Genomic DNA, 19,638 nt, shown 5'->3' with positions numbered 1-19,638 from the left:
CAGGGGTTGTGGGGGGGTCCCCAGTGCCCTAGGAAAGAGAAGGCAGGCGCTGGGGAGAGGGAAGCTCTTTATGGAGGTAACAAACACGCATGATCACCCACGTACAGCAGCACGGTAGAAAAAAAACAAGGTCCCCCCCCAGCCCTGAGGCTGGTGCCCGGGACCCCCTCTCCTGCCAGGGAAGGGGCCGGGGTGCAGCAGGGAAAGGAGGGGTGGGGGGGTCCCACCCACCCCACCAAGGTCCCTGCACCTGGTCCTGGGAGGGTCCTGCCCCTCCACCAGCACCATGGCCCCATGTCACCAGGGAGGGCTCCAAGTGCTCCTGGCCCCACTATGGGGCTGGGAGGGTGAGGGACAGGAGGGGCTGTGCTAGCACCCAGCAGCCAGGGCAGAACTGGGGCAGCACTGGGTTAAAAAACCTAATAAATACTGGAGGTGGGGGGCTGTGGGGCTGGGGTCCTCACCTCACACACCCCGCCACTGCCCTTCCCACCACTGCCAGAAGCATGCCCAGAGCTGGGGTGCTGCCCCTCCAGCTCAGCACGGGGGCTGGGCCAGTGCCAGGGGTGTCCCTAGGGGGGGCAGAAGTCTGTGAAGTAGGGGTGCTGGAGAGCCTCCTCCGCCGATATCCGCTGCACCGGGTTGCACTTCAGCAGGTTCTGGTGATGAGAGGTGAGGCTGAGCCCCCCAGCCCCCACAGACAGGCACCCCCCTCCAAGAAGCCAGAGCCCCTCTCACTCCCAGGGAAGCCCCGTGGGGCAGCAGGATGGATGGGCAGAGCACTCACCTGCAGCAGGTCCCGGCCGGTGGCGTTTAGCTTGGGCACCACGTTGACCAGGGAGGTGGTGGCAGGGTACATGGGGTAGGGCTGGGGACAGAGAGGTGAGCCCTGGCTGCCTGCTCCTGCCACCCACCACCCCTGCCCCCAGCCTGCCCCTGCCTCACCTTGTAGTCTGGCAGCTTGGCCATGGCTGGCCACTGCTCCTCTGTGGGGGTTCCCAGCAACGTGGGGATGGCAGCAGTCAAGGGCCACCACGGGGGTCACCCTGCCCATCCCTGCCTCACCCTACCCTGCTCCCCTGCCCAGGAGAGGGGGATGCACCCCTCCCGACGCATTGGAAGGATATCGGAAAATTCTCTTCAGCTGGTCATCCACATCATTCCCTGGGAACAGGGGCCGCCCCGCGTTGGCCAGCTCTGGGAAAGAGAGAGGGGCTGGGCCCCAAGGCCCCACAGCACCAGCAGCCACAGCCCCCTGTGCTGGCAGCCCCGGCAGCACTACCTGCGAAGATGCAGCCAGCTGACCACATATCGATGGAGGTGGAGTAGAGCTTGGCGCCGAAGAGCACATCTGGGGGCCGGTACCACAGCGTGACAACCTGTGCAGAGGGCCAGTGGGGATGCTCAGCCAGCCGGGGGATGGGGAAGCTGAGCCTCCATCCAGGAGAAGGCCTCCAGCAAATGTGCGGACCTCCCAGCTCACCTCTGCCGAGTAACAGCGCACAGGGATGCCAAAGGCCCGGGCCAAGCCAAAGTCAGCCAGCTTGAGCTCCCCGTTCTGCAGGGAAAGTGCTGCGTCAGCAGGACAGCGGGGGACACACCCTGTCCTGCACCCCAGGGATGGCAGTGGCCATCACTTCAGGCCCTTCAGCCTTTCCCATCGACCAAAAACATGAGGCAGAGGCAGCATCACAAGCCACGGACAGCCAGGACAGTTCCACAGCATCACCACCGCCTCAGCCCCCACTAGCAAGCAGCGCCCCACCGGCACGCAGCCCGCTGCTGGCACGCAGCCTGGCCCTCACCCTGTTGATGAGCAGGTTCTGGGGCTTGAGGTCTCGGTGCAGGACGTTGCGGCTGTGGCAGAACGCGAGGCCCTTCAGCAGCTGGTACATGAAGGACTGCAGAGAAGAGCACAGCCCCAGCAGAGTCCATCAGCTCCTGGAGCCCGTGGGCTGGTGCCAGGGGCAGTCCACAGTGCCGCAGCCAGGCAGGACAAGTGCCAGCCCGCCCGAGGGCTTGCCAAGTCCCCCAAGCGCACCTTGACGATCTCTGGGTCCAGGTCCCCGTTGCAGCTGTCGAAGTACTTCTTCAGGTCCTGGGAAGAAGGGAGCAGGGGCCGCGTCGGGCAGGGCCAGGGGCCTGGCACCGTGACCCGCTCCCGGTGCCGCCCTGGTGCCGGCACTCACCTGGTCGCAGAACTCGAAGACCAGAGTCAGCTTCTTGTCGCTGTGCAGAACGTCGTGGAGCCTGCAAGGGGAGGGGGGACCCTGAGGCCCCGCGGCACCCGGCCGAGCCCCCGGAGCCAGGCCAGCCCCGGAGGGGTGCGGGGCTCCCCCGGGGCTCCCCACCCCCCGGCCTGGCAGCCCCCCCTTGCCTGACGATGTTCTTGTGCTTCAGCTCCTTGAGCAGGCAGATCTCCCGCAGCGCCGAGCTGGGGACACCCTGCGAGAGAGCGGAGTGCTCAGGGGGGGCCCAATACCGGCCCCGGCCCCCACCCCGGCCCCGGCCCCCCCCTCACCTCATCGTCATCGTCCAGCCGCACCCGCTTCAGCGCCACGATCTCGTGCGTCTCCCGGTTCTTGGCCTTGAACACAGTCCCGTAGGTGCCTGCGGACAAGCGGGTCACCGCCGCACCGGCCCCCCAGCCCGCGCGCCTGGCCGGGCCCTCCGGCCGGGCCCTCCGGCACGGCCCCGACCCCGGCCCCCGGTACCGGCACCAGTCCCCGCCCCGACCGCACCTTCCCCGATCTTCTCTAGCTTCTCATATTTCTGCATCTCTCCGCTCCGCTCCGGTCCGGTCCGGCCCGGCCCCGCCGCCGCCGCCACTCCTCCCGGCAGCCCCCGCGCCGCCCCGCGCCGCCCCGCCCCGCCGCCACTCCTCCCGGCAGCCCCCGCGCCGCCCCGCCCCTGGGCCCCCTCCCGGCGCCGGCCCCGCCCCCGGCCACACCTTCCACCCCGCCCCACACCGTGGTTCCGGGTTCGATTCCCGAGCCCGCCCGCCTCTCCCTAGGACGCTGCGGCACCGGGCCCGGCCGCGGTGGGGATCCCCTGTGGGGCGGCGGTGACCGCACCCGCTGGGAACGGCGCCGGGACTGGTGCGGACCCGCCCGGTGCTGCCCCGCCCCGGCGCGCTCCCGCTGCCGCTCCGCCCCGCGGGGCCGCGCAGACCCGCCCGGCGCGGCGGGACTCTCCGGTAAGCGGCGGGAGCGGGAGCCAGCACCGCGCTGGTGGCCGGAGGCGGTGGGGCCGGCCCCTGTCCCGGTCCCATCCCGATGCTGCCCGCTCGCCCGGTGTCGCCAGTGCCGTCCTCCGCTTCCCCCCGCTGTGCCTGGGCAGCCCCCCGAGCCCCCGCCCGCCGCTCCATTCCTCTCCCGCCCCGGCCCAACCGGCCCAGAGACACCCCCCCCCGGGCCCGCCTCGCTTTCCCTCCCCGGGACGCTGCACCGGACCGGCCCCGCTTCCCTTCGCCGCCCGCTCGGGCCCGGCCGCGGGATGGAGGGAGCCGGGGGGGCCGCGGGGCTCCGTGCCGCCCAGCCCGCGCTCCCGGGACCCCCGGCCGGGCTGGAAGCCGCACCCCCACCCGCCGGCATTTACCCCCCGGGACCTCCCTCCCGACCCCCTCCCGCCCGCGCCCGGCTCCCGCTGATCCACCAGCCAGGGCATCGCGCCTCGTCCCATCCCCCGCCCCGGGGCGCTCCCGCGCGGCCCTGGCGGCGCCCCCGGCCCGGACCCGGCTTCGGGGCGGTGGCTGCCCCGGGACACGGTGGCAGGGCCGCGGTCGTGCCGCTGCCGCGCTGCAGCCCTTCTCGTCTTTCTATTTTGCAGCGGGTGCCGGAGCAACGCGAGGCAGCTCCATGCCCTTCCCGCCCGGCCTCTGAACCCCACAGCGACCCTCAGCAGGTGAGAAACGTGGGGCTGGGGAGCGGATGCGTCTGTCCCGCACCCGTTCCGCACCCACCGGCTCCCCCCGAGCAGAGGGACCCTCCTGCAAGTCTGCTGTGTCCCGGCGCAGCCCCGCAGCTGCCCAGCCTCATGGCATAGATCTGCTGCCGAGGGGTTCGCACCCGCCCGGCATGTGCCGCGCTCAGTGGTGAGCAGCACTGCCCGCTTGCGAAATGCTGCCAGGAGTTGAGCAACACCGGGCATGGGTCCAGCCCCGCTGCTTCCCACTTACACACTGGCATGGGCTCCCACGGCCCCAGAGTTGGGACCGTGTGGCCTGGAGTTGTGTCCTGGGGGACACGGCACCTATGGCTGCCCCTGATCCCCTTGGTGCAGGCAGGGATGTGGGCAGAGCTGGTCCCCGGGGGCAAACGGGGCTGCCCCATGCTTCTGCAGCCAGAGAGGCCCCCATAGTCTCTGCTCTGGTGTCGGGAAGCAGGATCGCTCCGGGCAGGAATCATGTCAGTGGGTCAGTGATGGTCGTGGGGGCTGTGGGGAGATGTGTGTCGCCCCCCTGTGCAGTGGCTCTGGGCACAAGCTGCAGAGTCTCTGCCGGGGCATCAGCCCCGAGGGCAGTGGAGACCGCCCAGCTCTGCTGTCGTGCCCTTCGGGGTCGCTGCACCACTTCAAGCGGCTGCCAGGAGCGCGGGATTTGATCGCTCTAACAACCCTGCTGGCACCGGTGCCTCTGCCTCCCTGCGGGCAGCCCTTCCGTCTGCCCCAGCCTCCTCCGGCACCGGGGGCCAGGAGCAGGGCTGGCCCTGAGCCCAGGTAGGGGATACTCTGGGTGGGCTCTGCCCCATACCCCCTCGCTGCTCCCCAGGCCTTCAGTGCTGCCTCACACTGCCATGGTGGGTTCTGGCTGCCCCCTGCCTCACTGCCCTCCTGCCTGTACCTGGCAGGTGTGGGGCCCTGCTTGGCCACGTGTCCTCCCGACGGTCACTGCTATCGGTGTCTGTGGGTGAAGGTGCACAGCAGGGCCGGCTTGGGGGATCCCTGCACTGGTGAGGGTCACCCCAGGGTTTGCTGCCTCCCCTGCCCTGCTGTGCTCTGTGCCACTGCAGTGAGAGCAGCGAGAGTGCTGCAGGGTGGGCTTGGGGACCCTCAGCGTGGGCAGGCCCATTACAGGGGACAATCCTGTCACCCTCACCTCCTGCGACGTCCCAGGGATGGGATGGGGGTGGCCCAGCCCAGCCCCACAGCGGTGGCCCCTGGCCCAGGGATACTGGCCCAGCTGACGGAAAGGAGGGGGGGCCGCAGGAACTGCTGCCTGGCCGGGTCCTTGTGCTGGGCTGTGGGGTGGGGGGGGGGTCTGGCTGCCATCCCCAGTGCAGCCCCCACAATCGGAGCCCTGTCATTAGAGGGGACTGGGTGGCCGCAGGGACTGGGCTGGCTGCCTGAGGATGCCACGCTGGGGTTTGCCAGGGGCGCCGAGGCCGGCGGGGGGGCCCGGGCTGTCCCCCAGGCCCTCGCTTTCTGCCCCACAGCCCTTGCCCGGCGGGTCACGCTGTCCATCCCCCGCGGGACCCTCAGTGCCGGGTCTGTGCAGGCAAAGCCCCCGGCATCCGCTCCTGCCTGCGCCCACGGGGCTGTGGGATGGCCCTCCGCGCCCCCCCCCCCCCCCCCCCCCCCCCGGCTGGCTGGTCTGCGGGGCAGGACCGTGGCCCCTGCGCTGGCACTCGCTGCCGGTGGCGATCGCTGCTGGCTGCCCCCGAGCGCAGCAGGAGCCGCGGCACGGAGGTGGGGCTGACCGAGGAGCCAGGCCGGGGCTTGGCACCGCCGCTGTTTGGACGGAGCGGCCCGGTGCTGGCCGGGACACAGGCGCTGCAGCAGCCGCCGGCGGCGGCGGTTTTTTTTCTTCTACGCCGGTATAAAAGCTGCCGCCGGCGGCCGGCGCTCGGCAGCCCCGGCACAGCGGGGCAGAGCGGCGGCCTTGGCCTCGCCGCGGAGGGAGGGACCCGGCCCACGAGAGAGGCAGGCGGAGGGGCCGCGGGCCCCGCCGCGCCCTGGGCCCCACTCCGTCTCCCGCGGGGGCAGGTCCCCGCCCCGGGGGCGCGCACCGGCCGGACAGGCGCCCGGTACCCCTGCGGGCAGCGGCGGCAACGCAGCAGAAACCGCAGCCTTTCCGGGTCGGCGGGCGATGGGGTGAGTGGGGCCAGGCCGCCCACTCGTGCCGGGGCCCGTGGGGCACAGCCGGGCTCACACACACCCCGGCCTCTGGGCAGCCGCGGGTGGGTGGTCATACGGCCCCCAGCCCTACCGTGGGTGACGGCGTGGAAGGCTGCGGCCAGGCACACCCCCCACGGGCAGCCGCCGAGGACCCCGGGGTCGGTGCCGGTGCATCTCCCCGGGGTGGTACGTGGAGCTCGGCACCGTGGCGCGGGGGCAGCGGGTTCGTGGGGGCGGCAGCTGTGCCCACTCCTTCCCGCGGCTGGGATGGGGACAGCGGTGGGGACCGCGGGCCGGGGCGGCAGGAGCCTCGCACGGGGGGGCCGGTGCCGCACGGGGGGTCCCGGCCTCTCTAGGTCTGGGCCGGGGCGGCGGGGGGCTGCATCCTGCGGGGTCCGCAGGACAGCCCCTGCCCGGGGTGGCTGTGCCTGCCCTGCCTGTCATTCCCCCGGGCCGGTCCCCGGGCGCGGCGGTGGCACCGCGTGGGCGTGGGCGCCGAGCCACGCAGCGCTGTGATTCATCTCCCGGATCTGGCGGTTTCGAGGTCGCGGGGCGGGGGGTGCGGGATGGGGGGAGGATATTTTTGGTGGCAGCTTCTAAAGTTGCAGTGTCTAGAAAACCTCTGCCAGGCTGGGGGCCGCACCGTCGCGGCGTTGTCCTGGCCCAGCTGCGTCCCGCGGGTCCGCCGCGGCCATGAGGGGCTGCGGGACCCCAGCCCCCCACGCCGGGTGGGCGCATGGGCGGCGGGGTCTCCCGGAGCAGCCAGGTGAGCCGGGCAGGAGGGAGTCGGGGCAGCTGACCCGTGCCATGCGGACCCCACGGAGCTGGGGGGGGCTGGCACGGAGCTGCATGGCTGTGCGGGGGTCTGCACCGCCTGCCAGGAGCCCCCGCCCCACCCCCCCCCACCCCCCCACCTACCCCCCACCCCCCCCCCACCCCATCTTGGGCGAACTCCGGCCCTTGGGTGCAGGTGCTGCCCGGGAAGTGAGGGGCTGCTGGGGGCTCTGGGTGGTCTCCTGCCCTCAGGTCCTCAGGGGTAGGTGGGGGAGCTGGAGTGTGCTGCCAGCCCCTCCCGGCACCGCTCCCCATTTGGGGGTGCAGGGAGCTGGGGGGCCTGTGCTCTGCCCGTGCCGGTGGGGGGTCGGTGCATGGCCACCGCGGGTGCTGGTGGTGCGTGCCGGGGCTCCCGGTGGTGCGGGGAGCGTGGCAGAGCCCGGGCACTGTTAGGCACGGACACAGCCCTGTTTCGGAGTACTACCCTCGGCCGGTGCTGCTGGCGCCGGTGCCGGGCGGCTCTGCCAGGGCCAGCTCGCGTGGGGCAGGAGCACCCCGAGGAGCAGCGGGGGGAGCATGGCCGTGCCAGACCACCCGCTCCCTCCTGCTGCCGCGGGCTGGGCTGTCCCGGGGCAGCCGTCCCGGTGGGAGCCCGGGCTCCGGGCAGCCCCTGCTGCGGCGAGGGTCTGTGCGGACCCACGGGGACGGGGGACGGGTCTGTGCTCCCCTCTGCCGCGGCGGGGCGGGTCCGGGGGAAGGCGGCCGTGGCCGAGGGGCCGTGATGGGCGCTGGCTGTGGCTCTGAGCCTGGGCGCAGCATCTGCCAGCTGCGCTCTCGACGGTGACGGGCGACCCGGGGGGGAGCGGGTCCTGCTGGGCAGCGGGCGGCGAGCATCACTCCACGGTGGCCGTGAGCCGTGGCCGTGCACCGCCCCTGCTTGGGTGTTCCAGGACCCCGCACGCCGCAGCGGGACGGGCTCCGGTGAGCACCCGTGGCAAGGCGGGGTGACCCGTGCCAGGGTCCCAGCCCCGGTCGAGGAGCCCAGAGGAGTTCCCGTGCCTGCCAGGGTGTCGGTGCGGCATCGCTGCTGGCAGAGGTGGCGGCAGGAGAATGGGGGGACGGGCCTGGGGGTGCGGAGCACCCCCGGGGCAGCCGTCGCCATCCCTGGGCTCCCCCTGTTCCACGGGGCCCGGGCCCGGGCTCGCCGTGCTGGGCACAGCCTGACCTGCGCTGGGCTCGCCCTGCTGCAATTTCGGCTGGAAATCGGGCACAGGCAGTTCCCGGGGTGGTGGCTGCCAGTGCGGGAGGGGCAGCCAGGGACGCGGTGCGTCCTCCAACACCCGGTGCCAGGCGGGCGGGGCGCGGGCAGGGCCGGCAAAACGCGGCCCCGGCTCCCGGCCAGGCGCGGCACGGCGGTCGCCTCGTCCCCGGCAGCGGCCACAAGCGTGGGGCGCGCCCGTGCGTGCTGACCCCGCGGCGGGGGGCCCGACAGCAGGGGGCGGGCAGCGGGGCTCTGGCTGGCCCCCGCCGCCCCGGCCTCGCCTCCCGCCTGGCTCGGCCCGCCGCCGGTCCGGTCTCCCCTCCCGGGTGCCGGCGGGGGGGGCTTGGCGCGGGGGGGGGCGGGAGCCTGCGGGCCCCCACGGCGGCGTGGGGCGTGGGGCCGGGCCCTCTAATCGCCTCAGCGGATCAGGCAGGCCGGGGCCGGTCCCAGGAATGCGGCTGCGGCAGCGGCGGGAGCCGCCGGGCCGGCTCGCGCACAGGCGCTGATCGGAGCCAGCCGGTAATTAGCGGCGCGGCGCTGGCAGCCGCGGCCCTCTGCGGGCCTGCCCCGCTCGCTGCCCCGGCCCCTTCCTCGCACAAGGGGCCATTGTGTGCGCCGCCGGCCCCACGGGGCGCGGCAGCCTCGGCGCCGCTCCGGTCCCCGCCGCCCCGTCCCCCCGGCACAGCCGGAGCCCCTGGGCCCGGAGCAGGGCGAGGTGGTGGCACTGCGGCCGCGCGGGTGCCCGGAGGCACGGGGCGCTGGTGGCGCAACCCCGGGCACCGGCGGAGCCCCGCGGCTGCCGGGCGTCCCGCCTCGCCGACCTGCGCCCCCGGCCCGGGGTGCGGTGGGGGCGGGAGGGGACCGATCCGGCGCGGTGCGGGGTCTCCCGGGCAGGCTGGCTCCAGGTGCCACTCTGCAGGGCTGGCACGAGCCGCTGAGCCGCTGCCGGCCGGCTGCCCAGCTGTGCCTGCCCGGTGACTCAGCCACCACCACGGAAAGCAGAAGTTGCCCCCTCCGGGTGCCCATCACCCTTTCCAGCAGGGTCAGGCCACAGGCTCCGGGGCACCGTGCGTCCCCTGCATGCCGGGCCTGGCACCGTGGGCTCACCCACCCTGGCACCAACCTGCCAGGTCCCTGCAGTGGCACTGCTAGAGCCTGGGGGTGAGGGGCTGGTGGCACCTCAGGGGGCCAGGAGCCCCCCTTTTTGGGTGATGGGCTGGCAGCCGGCTGCCCCATGCCGAAAGCCGGTGAGAGTGGAGCTTGGTGCCGCTTCCCAGCCTGGTGTTCCTGGAGAACAATCCCAAGTGTGTTCCCGGGGCCCTAATCCCTGCGAGCTGCCAATGGGATTAAACCCAAAAAGCGGTTTAGGGCTGGGAGCGGTGAGTGCCTTCCCACGCTGGAGCCCTGGCACCTGCCAGCTGCAGTGGCCTGCCACCACATCCCTGCGATGGGTGGGATGGGGCACTGTCCTGCGGGAGCTCTGCCCAGGCATGACACTGGTGGGGGTCCCACAGTCTGGCTGGGCTGGCACGAAGGCGCTGGCTGTGCCCGGCTGGTTGCTCAATGCTGCTGACCTCCCTGTGGGTTCTGCCCCCCCCCCCACAATGCCCTGGAGCCCCCTGCTCCCAGCAGCTGCTCTCACCGGCACTGGGGAGCCTCCCCCCCCCTTGCTGGTCCTAGTCCTCAGGGCTGAGGGGGGATGCAGCCATGTGAGACCCCAGGAGCACAGGGTGCTGGGTGCACTGTGCTGGAAAGGGACCCCTTGCACCCCCCTCGAGTCACCCAGCAAGGGCAGGCTGGGGGTACCAGCTCCATTTGGGACGGGAGAACAGAGGTGCTGGATCCTTCCGCAGTTCTAGCCTTAGTGGGTCGGGCAGGTGCACTGGTGAGACTGGATCAGCTCTCTGCTACCTGTGCCACAGCGGGGGCTGGCTGCAGTCACTCTCAGGCACGGCACTGCGGGGTGCACAGATCGGGGGGTCCCCATCCCAAGTAGCAGGGGGAGTTCTGGCTGCTGGCTGTGGCTTGGCGTGCGCCCCAGGAGAGCGGTGTGGCAGGTCGGCTAATCTGCACTCGCTGGAATGTGGATGTGCTGGCTCAGGCCCCGCATGGGGAGCAGGGATTAGGGAGCAGCCGGAGCTGGGTGGCACCAAACCTAGGAGATGGTGTGATCTAGTGCGGTGGCTAGGCTCGAGGAGCCACGGCCTCGGCAAATGCCAAGCCTGGCTGTGGCCACCATGCTTGCACCCCAGGGTGCCTGTGAGGCACGGTGTGGCGGGAGGGGTGCCAGTGATGGTGACGAGGATGGTGATGGTGAGCCACCCATGTGAGACGCAGTCATCCGTCACCACCCTCCTCAGTCCCCGCCGTCACGTGGGGCCACCTCCCGCGGCAATAAACCCAGCACGCTGGTGCCGGAGGGGTCAGCCTGGTGCACCGGGAGCTGCCGAGGGGCAAGTGCAGGGCGAAGATGGCCGGTGGGCAGGTGTGGGGGGATGGGATGGGGGTACTGGGGGGCTTTCAGGGCTGGGGGGGGTGTCCGTTCCTGCCACTGCCCCCCAGGGCCTGGCTCCCTGCCTGCCCTGCGGGTCTGGGTGTGTGCCCAGGGTCCTGCCGGGGGGGCTGGCCCATCCCGCTGCCCCGGCTCTGCTTCCCTCCTGGCATTTGTCTTGGCCACTGCTCTCCCACTCCCACTGGCAGCCAAGACAAACCAGCCTGGGGCCAGCCCTGCCTGCGCCTCCCCCCGGCCCCTGGGCAGACCCCGACCCCCTGCCTGTGGCTTTGCTGCGGGGGCAGCAGTGGCACCCGGTGCCTGGGAGAAGGGGGGCATCTCCGCTGCCGGTGGGGAGCACCAGCTGTGCCCCTGAGCACCTTTCTCTGCCTGCAGGTTATGCTGCCCCGACAGCATCCCCTGAGCCCCCGTGAGAAGGAGAAGGGCTAAGCTGGCTGTCCTGGGCCGCCACGCCGGCACCATGACCCACTCCCAGGTGTCCTCCGAGATCCACCACATCGTCTCCTCTGCCTTCCAGAGTGTAAGTGCCATGGTGGGCGCAGCCCCATGGCTGCTGGGAGGGGAACGGTGGGGCTGCGTGCGTGCCGCTGCCTGGCTGGGCAAGGGGTGCTGCGGCACGTCCCTCCTGCCATGCTGCACTGCAGGGTGGTGCCCCGTGGCTGAGGGGTGCTGGCAGGGCTGCATGGCGCTCACCCCGTTGGCACTTGCTGCGTTGCATGGCCATGGGGCAGGGCCGTGCCCCACAGCTGCCACCCTGGGGCAGGCTGAGCTGACTGTGCCAGGGCGGTGGGTGGCCTTGAGGCAGGTGCTGCTGGGGCGCGTTGGGCTGGGGCCGCAGGCTCTGCCGGTGCCGCTTGCCTGCCCCAGCTGTGTGCAGTGCCAGTGCTGCCAGCGCTGCACTCGGTGTGGGTTCATGGGGTTGCCCAGGAGCAGAGTTAATGATTAACCCTTTGCATCGTGCTGCGCGGCTGCCTGGTGCCGTTGGGCAAGTCCCCATTGCCACGTGACCGGGGATGGGACCTTGTGTCCCCTTCCTCGCGGCTTCGCTACCTATGGATTTCCTCCTGTGCTCCCGGGTAAGCTGTGGCCTCGCCCCAGCTGGCAGGTCCCTCGCCCCACTGGCACCCATCCTGGGGCTGAAGCTGGGCCCAGCATGGCCGTGGGTGTCCCGTGGGCGAGGGAGCGTGCCGGGGCACGCAGGGACATGGGGCATTGCTCCGGCATGGGGAGCTGGCTTGGGTGCTGTTCAGCCCCACTGACAGCCGTGTGCCGCCCTGGGCCACAGCGCACATGGGGACGTGGGCACTTGGTCACGCCAGGCCGGGGACAAGGCGTGTTCAGCAAGGGGGTCCTGGGTGTCACTGTGGGCACAGTTGGAGTGCAAGTGCTGGGGTCTGGAGGAGCCAGGCCCCTGGGGTGGCAGGGACAGGTGACATGGTCACGGTGTGGGCAGTGGATGGGGAGTCCAAGGTTGTTTTGGAGCAGGCGGGACCTTGGAGTTGCGGTGTGGGGGTGCACTCCCAGGTGGGGGGCTGTCTTGCTGGGAGCCGCAGGAGCTGCTGGGGCACTGCAGGCACTGGGCTGTAGGGGGGGGTCTCAGCGGGCGGGGGCTGTCAGAGGGGTCTCTGGGGGCAGCAGGAGGGATGTGGCAGGAGTGGGGGGATGTGGGCAGAGGATGCGGCCTGACTGCCGCTGTCACAAGGCAGTCATGATGCCATGGGGTGGTGGGTGTAATGGGATGGTACGGGGCTGTCTGTTCCCTGTCACCCCGTGGCGGTAGCAGGGCCAGGGGGCTTTGGAGTCACCGCACAGTGGGGACGGGGGCCAGGAGACCGTGGCTCCGCTTGAGGACACGATACTGGGGCTGGGATGTGCCAGGTTGGGGGGGCTGTGGCACCGCCATGGGGCACAGACTCCAGGTGTGGGGCTGTCCCCGGGGAGGGTGGCAGCCCCCACTGCCGTCCGCAGGTGTCCCAGCAGGCAGAGCCTGACACCCACCGCCTTGGTAGGGGACAGTGCCTAGGGTGCCCCTGTTCCCATCCCCGCCCCCTGCCATGTCCGGCTGTCACTGTCCTCCCCGGCCCCCTCCTCCTGGTGCCCCCAGCCCCATGTCGTCCTGCCGGGGGGGTCAGGGACCTGCCTCTTCCCGGGGGTCGCTGCGGGTGGCCAGGGCAGGGACCGACCCCCGGGCTGAGCACTGCCGGTGGCTCGGGGCGGGGGGTGGGGAAAGCACCTGCCTTGCCGGGGAGGGCTTGACCGGGAACGGGGGCGTGGGGGGGAAGCCATGCATTACCGAGTGGGTGGCGACCCGGCCCGGCCCGGCCCGACCCGTGCTGCACCGGGGGGGTGGGGGGTGGTGCGACCGTTGGGGGGCGTCGTGCGGCCGCGAGCAGAGTCGGTGCGTTCCGGGGGCCCGTGCAAGGCTGGGGGGGTCGGTGCGTTCGCGGGGGGGTCGGTGCAGTGCCGGGGGAGTCAGAGCTCGGCCGGGGGTCGGTGCATTGTGCCGGGGGGGGGCGGGGGAGGGCGGGGTCGGTGCGTTCCCCGGGGGAGGGGGTCGGTGCGTTGCCGGGGTGGTCAGTAGGTTCCCGAGGGGGGTCGGTGCATTACCGGGGGTAGGTGCTTTCCCGGGGGCGTCGGTGCATTGCCGGGGGTCGGTGCATTGCCAGGGGGGAAGCCGGAGCTTGGCAGGGGGGCGCAGCCCGATGCTGCGGGCGCAGCCGGTGCCCTCTGCGGGCCGCTGTCACCTTGAGGCGGGCACGGGGCGGCTCCGTCAATATTTGGCGAGGCCGGGGAAGGAACCGCCGCCCCCCGCCCCCCCCGCCGCCCCCCCCCGCCGCCCCCATCCCCGGCCGTGCCGTGCCGCCCCGATAAAGCGCTGCGGGAGCTGCGGCGGGAGCGCAGCTCCGCCATGACTCAGGTAGGACCAGCCGGGTGGGGACGGCCCCCCCAGCACCCCCCCTGTATCCATTCCTGCATCCCCCCTCTGCACCACCGCACCCCCTGCCCTGCACCCCTCGTCCCGTCCCGTCCCCCCCCAGCCCTGCACCCCTGCACTGCACCCCCCACCCTCCTGCACCCCCCCGGCCCCCCTCAGTCCTGCACCCCTGCACCACCTGCACCCACATCCCCCTCGACCCCTGCCCCGGCTCAGGAGCCCACCCCTTGCACCCCAGCACCCACAGCTGGGTAGCACCAGCAGCATGGGGATAGGGACACAGCACCGGGGGCACAGCACCAGGGGCACTGCAGGTGCTAGGGCTGGGGTCCACAGGGGGGCATGGCACTGGGGGTTCTGGGGGTACATAGGGGGGCACGGCACCATGGCATGGCACTGGGGGAACAGAGGGTGCACAGGGAGCACAGCATTGGGGGTGCTGGGGGTATACACGGGGGCACGGCACCAGGACGCGGCACTGGGGGTGCTGTGTCCAGGCTGACCGGGGAGTATGGCACTGGGGTGCCAGGCTGGGGCTGCAGCAGGGATGCAGGTACTGGGGTGCTGGGCACATGCAGGGGATTGCAGCGCTGAGGCTGGGGTGTGTGTGGGGTGGCCAGCACCCAGCTCAGGGGTGCAGCGGGGGTACATGGCCCATGGAGCACTGGCAGGCACGTCCCTTGGGTGCAGTCTGTGGGGAGTCAGGAGAGCCGGTGTCCGGGGTGCCTGTTGTGCGGGGCTGTGTGACCACAGCACACTGGGAACTGGCAGCATGGTGGGCAACAGTGCCAGTGGTGCTGGGTGCCCGCTCAGCCCCGCTGCTGCCCCCACAGCCTGAGCAGGAGACACCAGGCGCCGGCTCACCTGTATTCGGGGAGGAGGAGGAGGAGAAGGACCTGAACAAGGCGCTGGGGGTCGAGCGCTTCGAGGAGATCCTGTGTGACGCACACCCACGCAACGCGGAGGAGGCCGGGCGCAGCTACGGCGAGGAAGACTTCGAATGTGAGTGTGGCCCGGGGGGCAGCAGGCAGGCAGCAGGCAGGGCACCAACCCACCCTGTCCCCCGCAGACCACCGCCAGTCATCCCACCACATCCATCATCCACTCTCCACGCACCTGCCCCCTGACACCCGCCGCAAGAAGGGGGTGCCAAAAAGGGGCAAGAAGAAGCACCGCCGTGCCTCTGTCCCTGGCGAGACCCCCACCATCGAGGAGGCTGAAGAGGATGAGGATGAGGCATGTGACACGGAGACAGAGCGGTCGGTGGAGGAACTCCTGCAGCCCGGCCCACCCGATGCAGTGCAGGTGAGCCAGGGCTGGGTGTGGGGCGCAGTGCTGTGCTCCCCCTGCTCCAGGGGCCCTTGGGGTGGGCTGGGCTGGGCATGGCCAGGGTGCCAAGGCTGGAGAGGAGCTGGAGCCAGTGGTGCCTGTGGCTGGGGCACACGGCTCCACAGCAGCCAGTTCCTCCCATGCCGCCTCTCAGTTCTTCTTGCAGGAGGATGAGGTGGCTGACCGCCGGGTGGAGGAGCCGGCGATGCCCCCTGTACTGCCTGGCTCCCCCTTGGAGCCCCATGGGTCCATGTCCCCCAAGGAAGCCCGGGTAGGCAGGTGAGTGGGGACCAGGGCCAAGTAGTGCAGGGGCTTACCTGGAGCTTGGGTGGGGATGGGGCTCTCAGGGGCAAGCAGCCCCCTCCAGCTGCCCCACAGCAGGGCTGGGGGCAGAGCAGGGGCTGAGCTCTGAGGTGGGTGCCTGCCTTGCAGCCCCGATGTGGAAGAGGGAGGTTTGGTGGAGGGAGCAGCTGCCACCGAGGCTGGCTCCCCTGGTCGCTCCATTTCCAAGTCGCAGCCAGGGCACCGCAGCTACAACCTGCATGAGCGGCGGCGGATTGGCAGCATGACAGGTGTGGAGCAGGACCGGTACCAGAAGATGCCGACAGACGAGTCAGAGGCCCAGACACTGGCCTCAGCTGACCTGGACTACATGAAGAGTGAGTGGGGGGCACCTTGCACCCTGGGGGCCATGCTGACAGCAGCCGTTGGCGCAGCAGGAGCTGAGCCGTGCACCGGGGCAAGCTGGGCTGGGGCTGGTGGGTCTGGCAGTGCTGGGTCGCCCCACAGCTGCAGCGGAGCCAGGTTGGGCACAGGCTCTGGCCGCACTCCAGGGGCTGGGTATGGTCACAGGGGACCACTTCCCAGGATGCCAGGGATGCGCCAGGTCTGCATCCATGTGGAGTGTGGCCAGGAGCCGTAGCCGGGGTGGCTGGAGCCAGAGGCGGTGGTGGTGCCTCCCCTGGGTGCTCGCCAACCCCTGGTGATTCGCAGCTCTGGGGACTCTGAGTGACGCTGCTGCCTCAGAGCTCCCTGGGGAGCGCTGCCTGCAACAGAGCCCGCGCACTGACAGGCACGCACAGCCCTTGGCACGGGGGGCTTGGGTGACCCCTCTGCAAGGAGCCACCACAGCTCCTGCCCCTCACCACTGGCACTGGAGAAGCAGCGACCAGGTGCTGCAGCACTCACCAGCTCACAGACCCTGTCCCTGGCTCCCTGTCTGATGCTGTCCTGACGCTGGGTGCTGCCCTGCCGCACTTGGGGACCCTGGGGCTGTGGTGGTCCCTGCCTGGCCCCAGCTCGGGTCCCTCTGCTCCAAGCTGCCCTGGCTGGGCCGCCAGCCCACACCTCCCCGGGCCCCCATGCTGGGACTTGGTGGTCTTCCTGTGCCAGGGCTCAGGGCGCAGGGCTGTGAGCTCCACAGGTTGCCCACCCGCTGCCATTGCTGTCCTCACTGTCTCTGGCAGGTCACCGCTTTGAGGACGTGCCGGGGGTGCGCCGGCACCTCGTCCGGAAGAGTGCCAAGGCACAGGTGGTCCATGTCAGCAAGGACCATAAGGAGCCCAGCATGCGGCACCGCAAGCAGGACCGGCAGCCCCACGAGGTGCGGGGTCCTGGTGCCCAGGGGGACGGGTAGGGCTGGGGGTCCTGGAGTGCGGTGCCAGATGGGGGGAGCAGCTGGGCAGGCACTGTGGAGGGGGACTGCCAGTGTGCGGCCCCCTCACCCCGCGGGGGTCCCTGCCATCCTGGCGCTGACCCAGCTGTGCTGGCAGGTGTTCGTGGAGCTGAACGAGCTGGTGGTGGACAAGAACCAGGAGCTGCAGTGGAAGGAGACGGCGCGCTGGATCAAGTTTGAGGAGGATGTGGAGGAGGAGACAGACCGCTGGGGCAAGCCACATGTGGCCTCCCTGTCCTTCCGCAGCCTTCTGGAGCTGCGCAAGACGCTGTCCCACGGTAAGGAGGCAGGGATGGCCCCACTGGGCCTGGGCAGTGGGAGGGTCCCGGCCCTGCTCGCTTCAGCCCCCGGCTTCTCTCGCCCAGGGGCTGTGCTCCTCGATCTGGACCAGAAGACACTGCCAGGGGTAGCTCACCAGGTGGTGGAGCAGATGGTCATCACCGACCAGATCCGGGCTGAGGACCGCGCTAATGTGCTGCGGGCACTGCTGCTCAAGCACAGGTGAGTGTGGGGGGCAGCAGCCCACAGCCCCCGCTTTGCTCGGCTCCACTCCCTGCAGCGGAAGGGACAGCGCTGTTTCTGGGACCACTGGTGTGCAGTGTGCTGGCAGGGGTGGCTCTGCCAGGCTGGTGGCCATTCTCCTATTGGGCCACCACAGATAGCCCTGGCTTTGTCCTGCAGCCACCCAAGCGACGAGAAGGACTTCTCTTTCCCCCGAAACATCTCGGCTGGCAGCCTGGGCTCCCTGCTTGTGCACCACCACAGCACCAACCACGTGGCTGAGGGCAGCGAGCCGGCTGTCACCGAGCCCCTCATTGCTGGCCACGCTGTGGAGCATGACACACGGGTCGATGTGGAGCGGGAGGTGAGCCTGGCTCCCGTGGCCATGCCCCACTATCCCCAGCCCTTTGCCCATGCCTTCCTCCCAGCCTGCCATGGCTCCTCACCCTTGGGAGGGGCCCTGACCCCAGCCCTGCTCCTCGCTCTGTCCCTGCAGAGGGAGGTACTCACCCCCACGCCCCCAGCTGGCATCACTCGCTCCAAGTCCAAGCACGAGCTGAAGCTGCTGGAGAAGATCCCGGACAATGCCGAGGCCACAGTGGTGCTTGTGGGTACGGAGGAGTGGCAGGGGGGTGGGATTGGGCACTACAAGCTGGGCTCCCATGGTGATGCCCCTGTGCCCACCCAGGGTGCGTGGAGTTCCTGGACCAGCCCACCATGGCCTTCGTGCGGCTGCAGGAGGCGGTGGAGCTGGACTCGGTGCTGGAGGTCCCTGTCCCTGTGCGGTTCCTCTTTGTGCTGCTGGGGCCCAGCAGCACCCACATGGACTACCACGAGATCGGGCGCTCCATCTCCACCCTCATGTCTGACAAGGTGAGTGTTGTATCCCTGCCGGGGCTTGGGAGCCCACGGTGCCCCTGGGCTGGGTGCTCTGACCCCGCTGCTGCCCCGCCAGCAATTCCATGAAGCTGCGTACCTGGCTGATGACCGCCACGACCTCCTCAACGCCATCAATGAGTTCCTGGACTGCAGCGTGGTGCTGCCGCCCTCCGAGGTGCAGGGTGAGGAGCTGCTGCGCAGCGTCGCCCACTTCCAGCGTGAGATGCTGAAGAAGAGGGAGGAGCACGAGCGAAGACTGCTGCTGGAGCCCAAGTCCCCCGAGGAGAAAGGTGCCAGCACAGCAGGGCTCGGGCAGGGTCTGGGTGGGGGCACCTGGCTGGCAGGGTCTCACTGTCTGTCCATGGGGCACAGCGCTGCTGAAGTTGAAGGTGGTGGAGGGTGAGGGTGAAGAGGAGGATGACCCCCTGCGGCGCACGGGCCGGCCCTTTGGGGGGCTGATCCGGGACATGCGGCGGCGGTACCCCAAGTACCTGAGCGACTTCAGGGATGCGCTGAACCCCCAGTGCATTGCAGCCGTCATCTTCATCTACTTTGCCGCGCTGTCACCGGCCATCACCTTTGGAGGGCTGCTGGGTGAGTGCTGGGGGCACGGCACTGTGCTGGGGCACTCAGCTGCTGCGTGCTGCCCGGTGGGTAGGAGCTGCAGGGCCAGCGGCTGCGACACTGGGGAGACGGGCCCTGTCCCACGGGGTGTGCCTGAGCCTGTCCTGCCTGCAGGGGAGAAGACGCAGGACCTGATTGGGGTGTCTGAGCTGATCATCTCCACATCACTGCAGGGTGTGCTCTTCTGCCTGCTGGGCGCCCAGCCCCTGCTTGTCATCGGCTTCTCAGGGCCCCTGCTCGTCTTTGAGGAGGCTTTCTTCACAGTGAGAGTGGGGCGAGCCCCTGTGGAGGGTAGCAGGGTGGGGGGACATTCCCAGGTGCTGTGGGACAGACATCCCCCCTTAGCCCTGCTGCTCCTGCTGGAGCCCTCCCCATGCTGCTGCCCAGGGCTTTGCCCCAGCTCTGCGGCCATCCCTCCTGCTGACACTTGTCTGTTTGTCTGCATCTGTCCGTCTGTCCGCCCGGCACCGGCAGTTCTGCACATCCAATGAGCTGGAGTACCTGGTGGGGCGTGTCTGGATCGGCTTCTGGCTCATCCTCATTGTGCTGGTCATGGTGGCCTTCGAGGGCAGCTTCCTGGTGCGCTTCGTCTCCCGCTTTACCCAGGAGATCTTCGCCTTCCTCATCTCTCTCATCTTCATCTATGAGACCTTCTCCAAGCTGGCCAAGGTGAGGTGGCAGGGCTGGGGTTGGGGTGTCTGTGGGGCAGGGGCAGGCAGGCCTGGCCTGAGCACTGTGCTGCCGCAGATCTTCCAGGAGCACCCCCTGCACGGCTGCCTGCGGGTGAACAGCACGGTCACGGAGGCAGAGGCGTGGAGGAACACCAGCGCAGCCCCGGCCAATGGCACAGTCGACCGTGCTGCAGCCAAGGTGACGGGGCAGCCCAACACGGCACTGCTCTCGCTGGTGCTGATGGCCGGCACCTTCTTCATCGCCTTCTTCCTGCGCAAGTTCAAGAACAGCCGGTTCTTCCCCGGACGGGTGCGTGGGGCAGGCGGGACGGCAGCGCAGGCACTGCGTGGGGCCCTGGGGTG

General features: G+C 70.5%; 2 protein-coding genes across 3 annotated transcripts in view; one reads left to right on the top strand and one right to left on the bottom strand.

The window, feature by feature from the left end:
* Positions 1–50: 50 nt before the first annotated feature.
* Positions 51–2,860, bottom strand: CDK5 (cyclin dependent kinase 5). Its single transcript, XM_037384320.1, has 12 exons — positions 2,742–2,860; positions 2,522–2,610; positions 2,378–2,445; positions 2,190–2,250; positions 2,042–2,098; positions 1,806–1,901; positions 1,484–1,558; positions 1,283–1,379; positions 1,128–1,197; positions 946–1,006; positions 788–868; positions 51–659 (listed from the first exon to the last, which is right to left on the bottom strand). The coding sequence occupies exons 1-12, from the start codon at positions 2,776–2,778 to the stop codon at positions 573–575; spliced, it is 879 nt and encodes a 292-aa protein (XP_037240217.1). The 5' UTR covers positions 2,779–2,860; the 3' UTR covers positions 51–572.
* Positions 2,861–3,111: 251 nt separating this feature from the next.
* The window catches only part of SLC4A2 (solute carrier family 4 member 2), a 19,564-nt gene continuing 3,037 nt past the window's right edge, over positions 3,112–19,638 (top strand). Inside the window, exons 1-18 of one of the 2 annotated variants that reach the window (XM_037384254.1) lie at positions 3,112–3,196; positions 3,829–3,903; positions 11,037–11,181; positions 14,430–14,598; positions 14,666–14,901; positions 15,080–15,204; positions 15,358–15,584; positions 16,392–16,528; positions 16,698–16,878; positions 16,966–17,101; positions 17,282–17,465; positions 17,598–17,712; positions 17,790–17,974; positions 18,057–18,270; positions 18,353–18,574; positions 18,719–18,867; positions 19,079–19,273; positions 19,352–19,585. In XM_037384254.1, the coding sequence (XP_037240151.1) occupies positions 11,122–11,181; positions 14,430–14,598; positions 14,666–14,901; positions 15,080–15,204; positions 15,358–15,584; positions 16,392–16,528; positions 16,698–16,878; positions 16,966–17,101; positions 17,282–17,465; positions 17,598–17,712; positions 17,790–17,974; positions 18,057–18,270; positions 18,353–18,574; positions 18,719–18,867; positions 19,079–19,273; positions 19,352–19,585 (2,769 nt within the window). In that variant the 5' untranslated portion in view covers positions 3,112–3,196; positions 3,829–3,903; positions 11,037–11,121. Of the gene's footprint in view, positions 3,197–3,828; positions 3,904–11,036; positions 11,182–11,235; positions 11,738–14,429; positions 14,599–14,665; positions 14,902–15,079; positions 15,205–15,357; positions 15,585–16,391; positions 16,529–16,697; positions 16,879–16,965; positions 17,102–17,281; positions 17,466–17,597; positions 17,713–17,789; positions 17,975–18,056; positions 18,271–18,352; positions 18,575–18,718; positions 18,868–19,078; positions 19,274–19,351; positions 19,586–19,638 lie in introns of those variants that run through there. The other variant, XM_037384253.1, reaches the window with a different exon arrangement.

This window comes from Falco rusticolus, chromosome 4 (genome assembly GCF_015220075.1).
Source record: "Falco rusticolus isolate bFalRus1 chromosome 4, bFalRus1.pri, whole genome shotgun sequence".
NCBI classification, from domain to species: domain Eukaryota; kingdom Metazoa; phylum Chordata; class Aves; order Falconiformes; family Falconidae; genus Falco; species Falco rusticolus.
This window is presented reverse-complemented; position numbering and strand designations above follow the sequence as displayed.

Bases quoted from the DNA above. Each gene is read 5' to 3' on its own strand.
- CDK5 (XM_037384320.1), bottom strand. From the start codon at position 2,778: ATGCAGAAATATGAGAAGCTAGAGAAGATCGGGGAAG. The intron at 2,251-2,377 runs GCAAGGGGGGGC...CTCCCCTTGCAG, and splicing joins AAGCACAAGAACATCGTCAG to GCTCCACGACGTTCTGCACA. The intron at 1,559-1,805 runs GTGAGGGCCAGG...CTTTCCCTGCAG, and splicing joins AGAACCTGCTCATCAACAGG to AACGGGGAGCTCAAGCTGGC.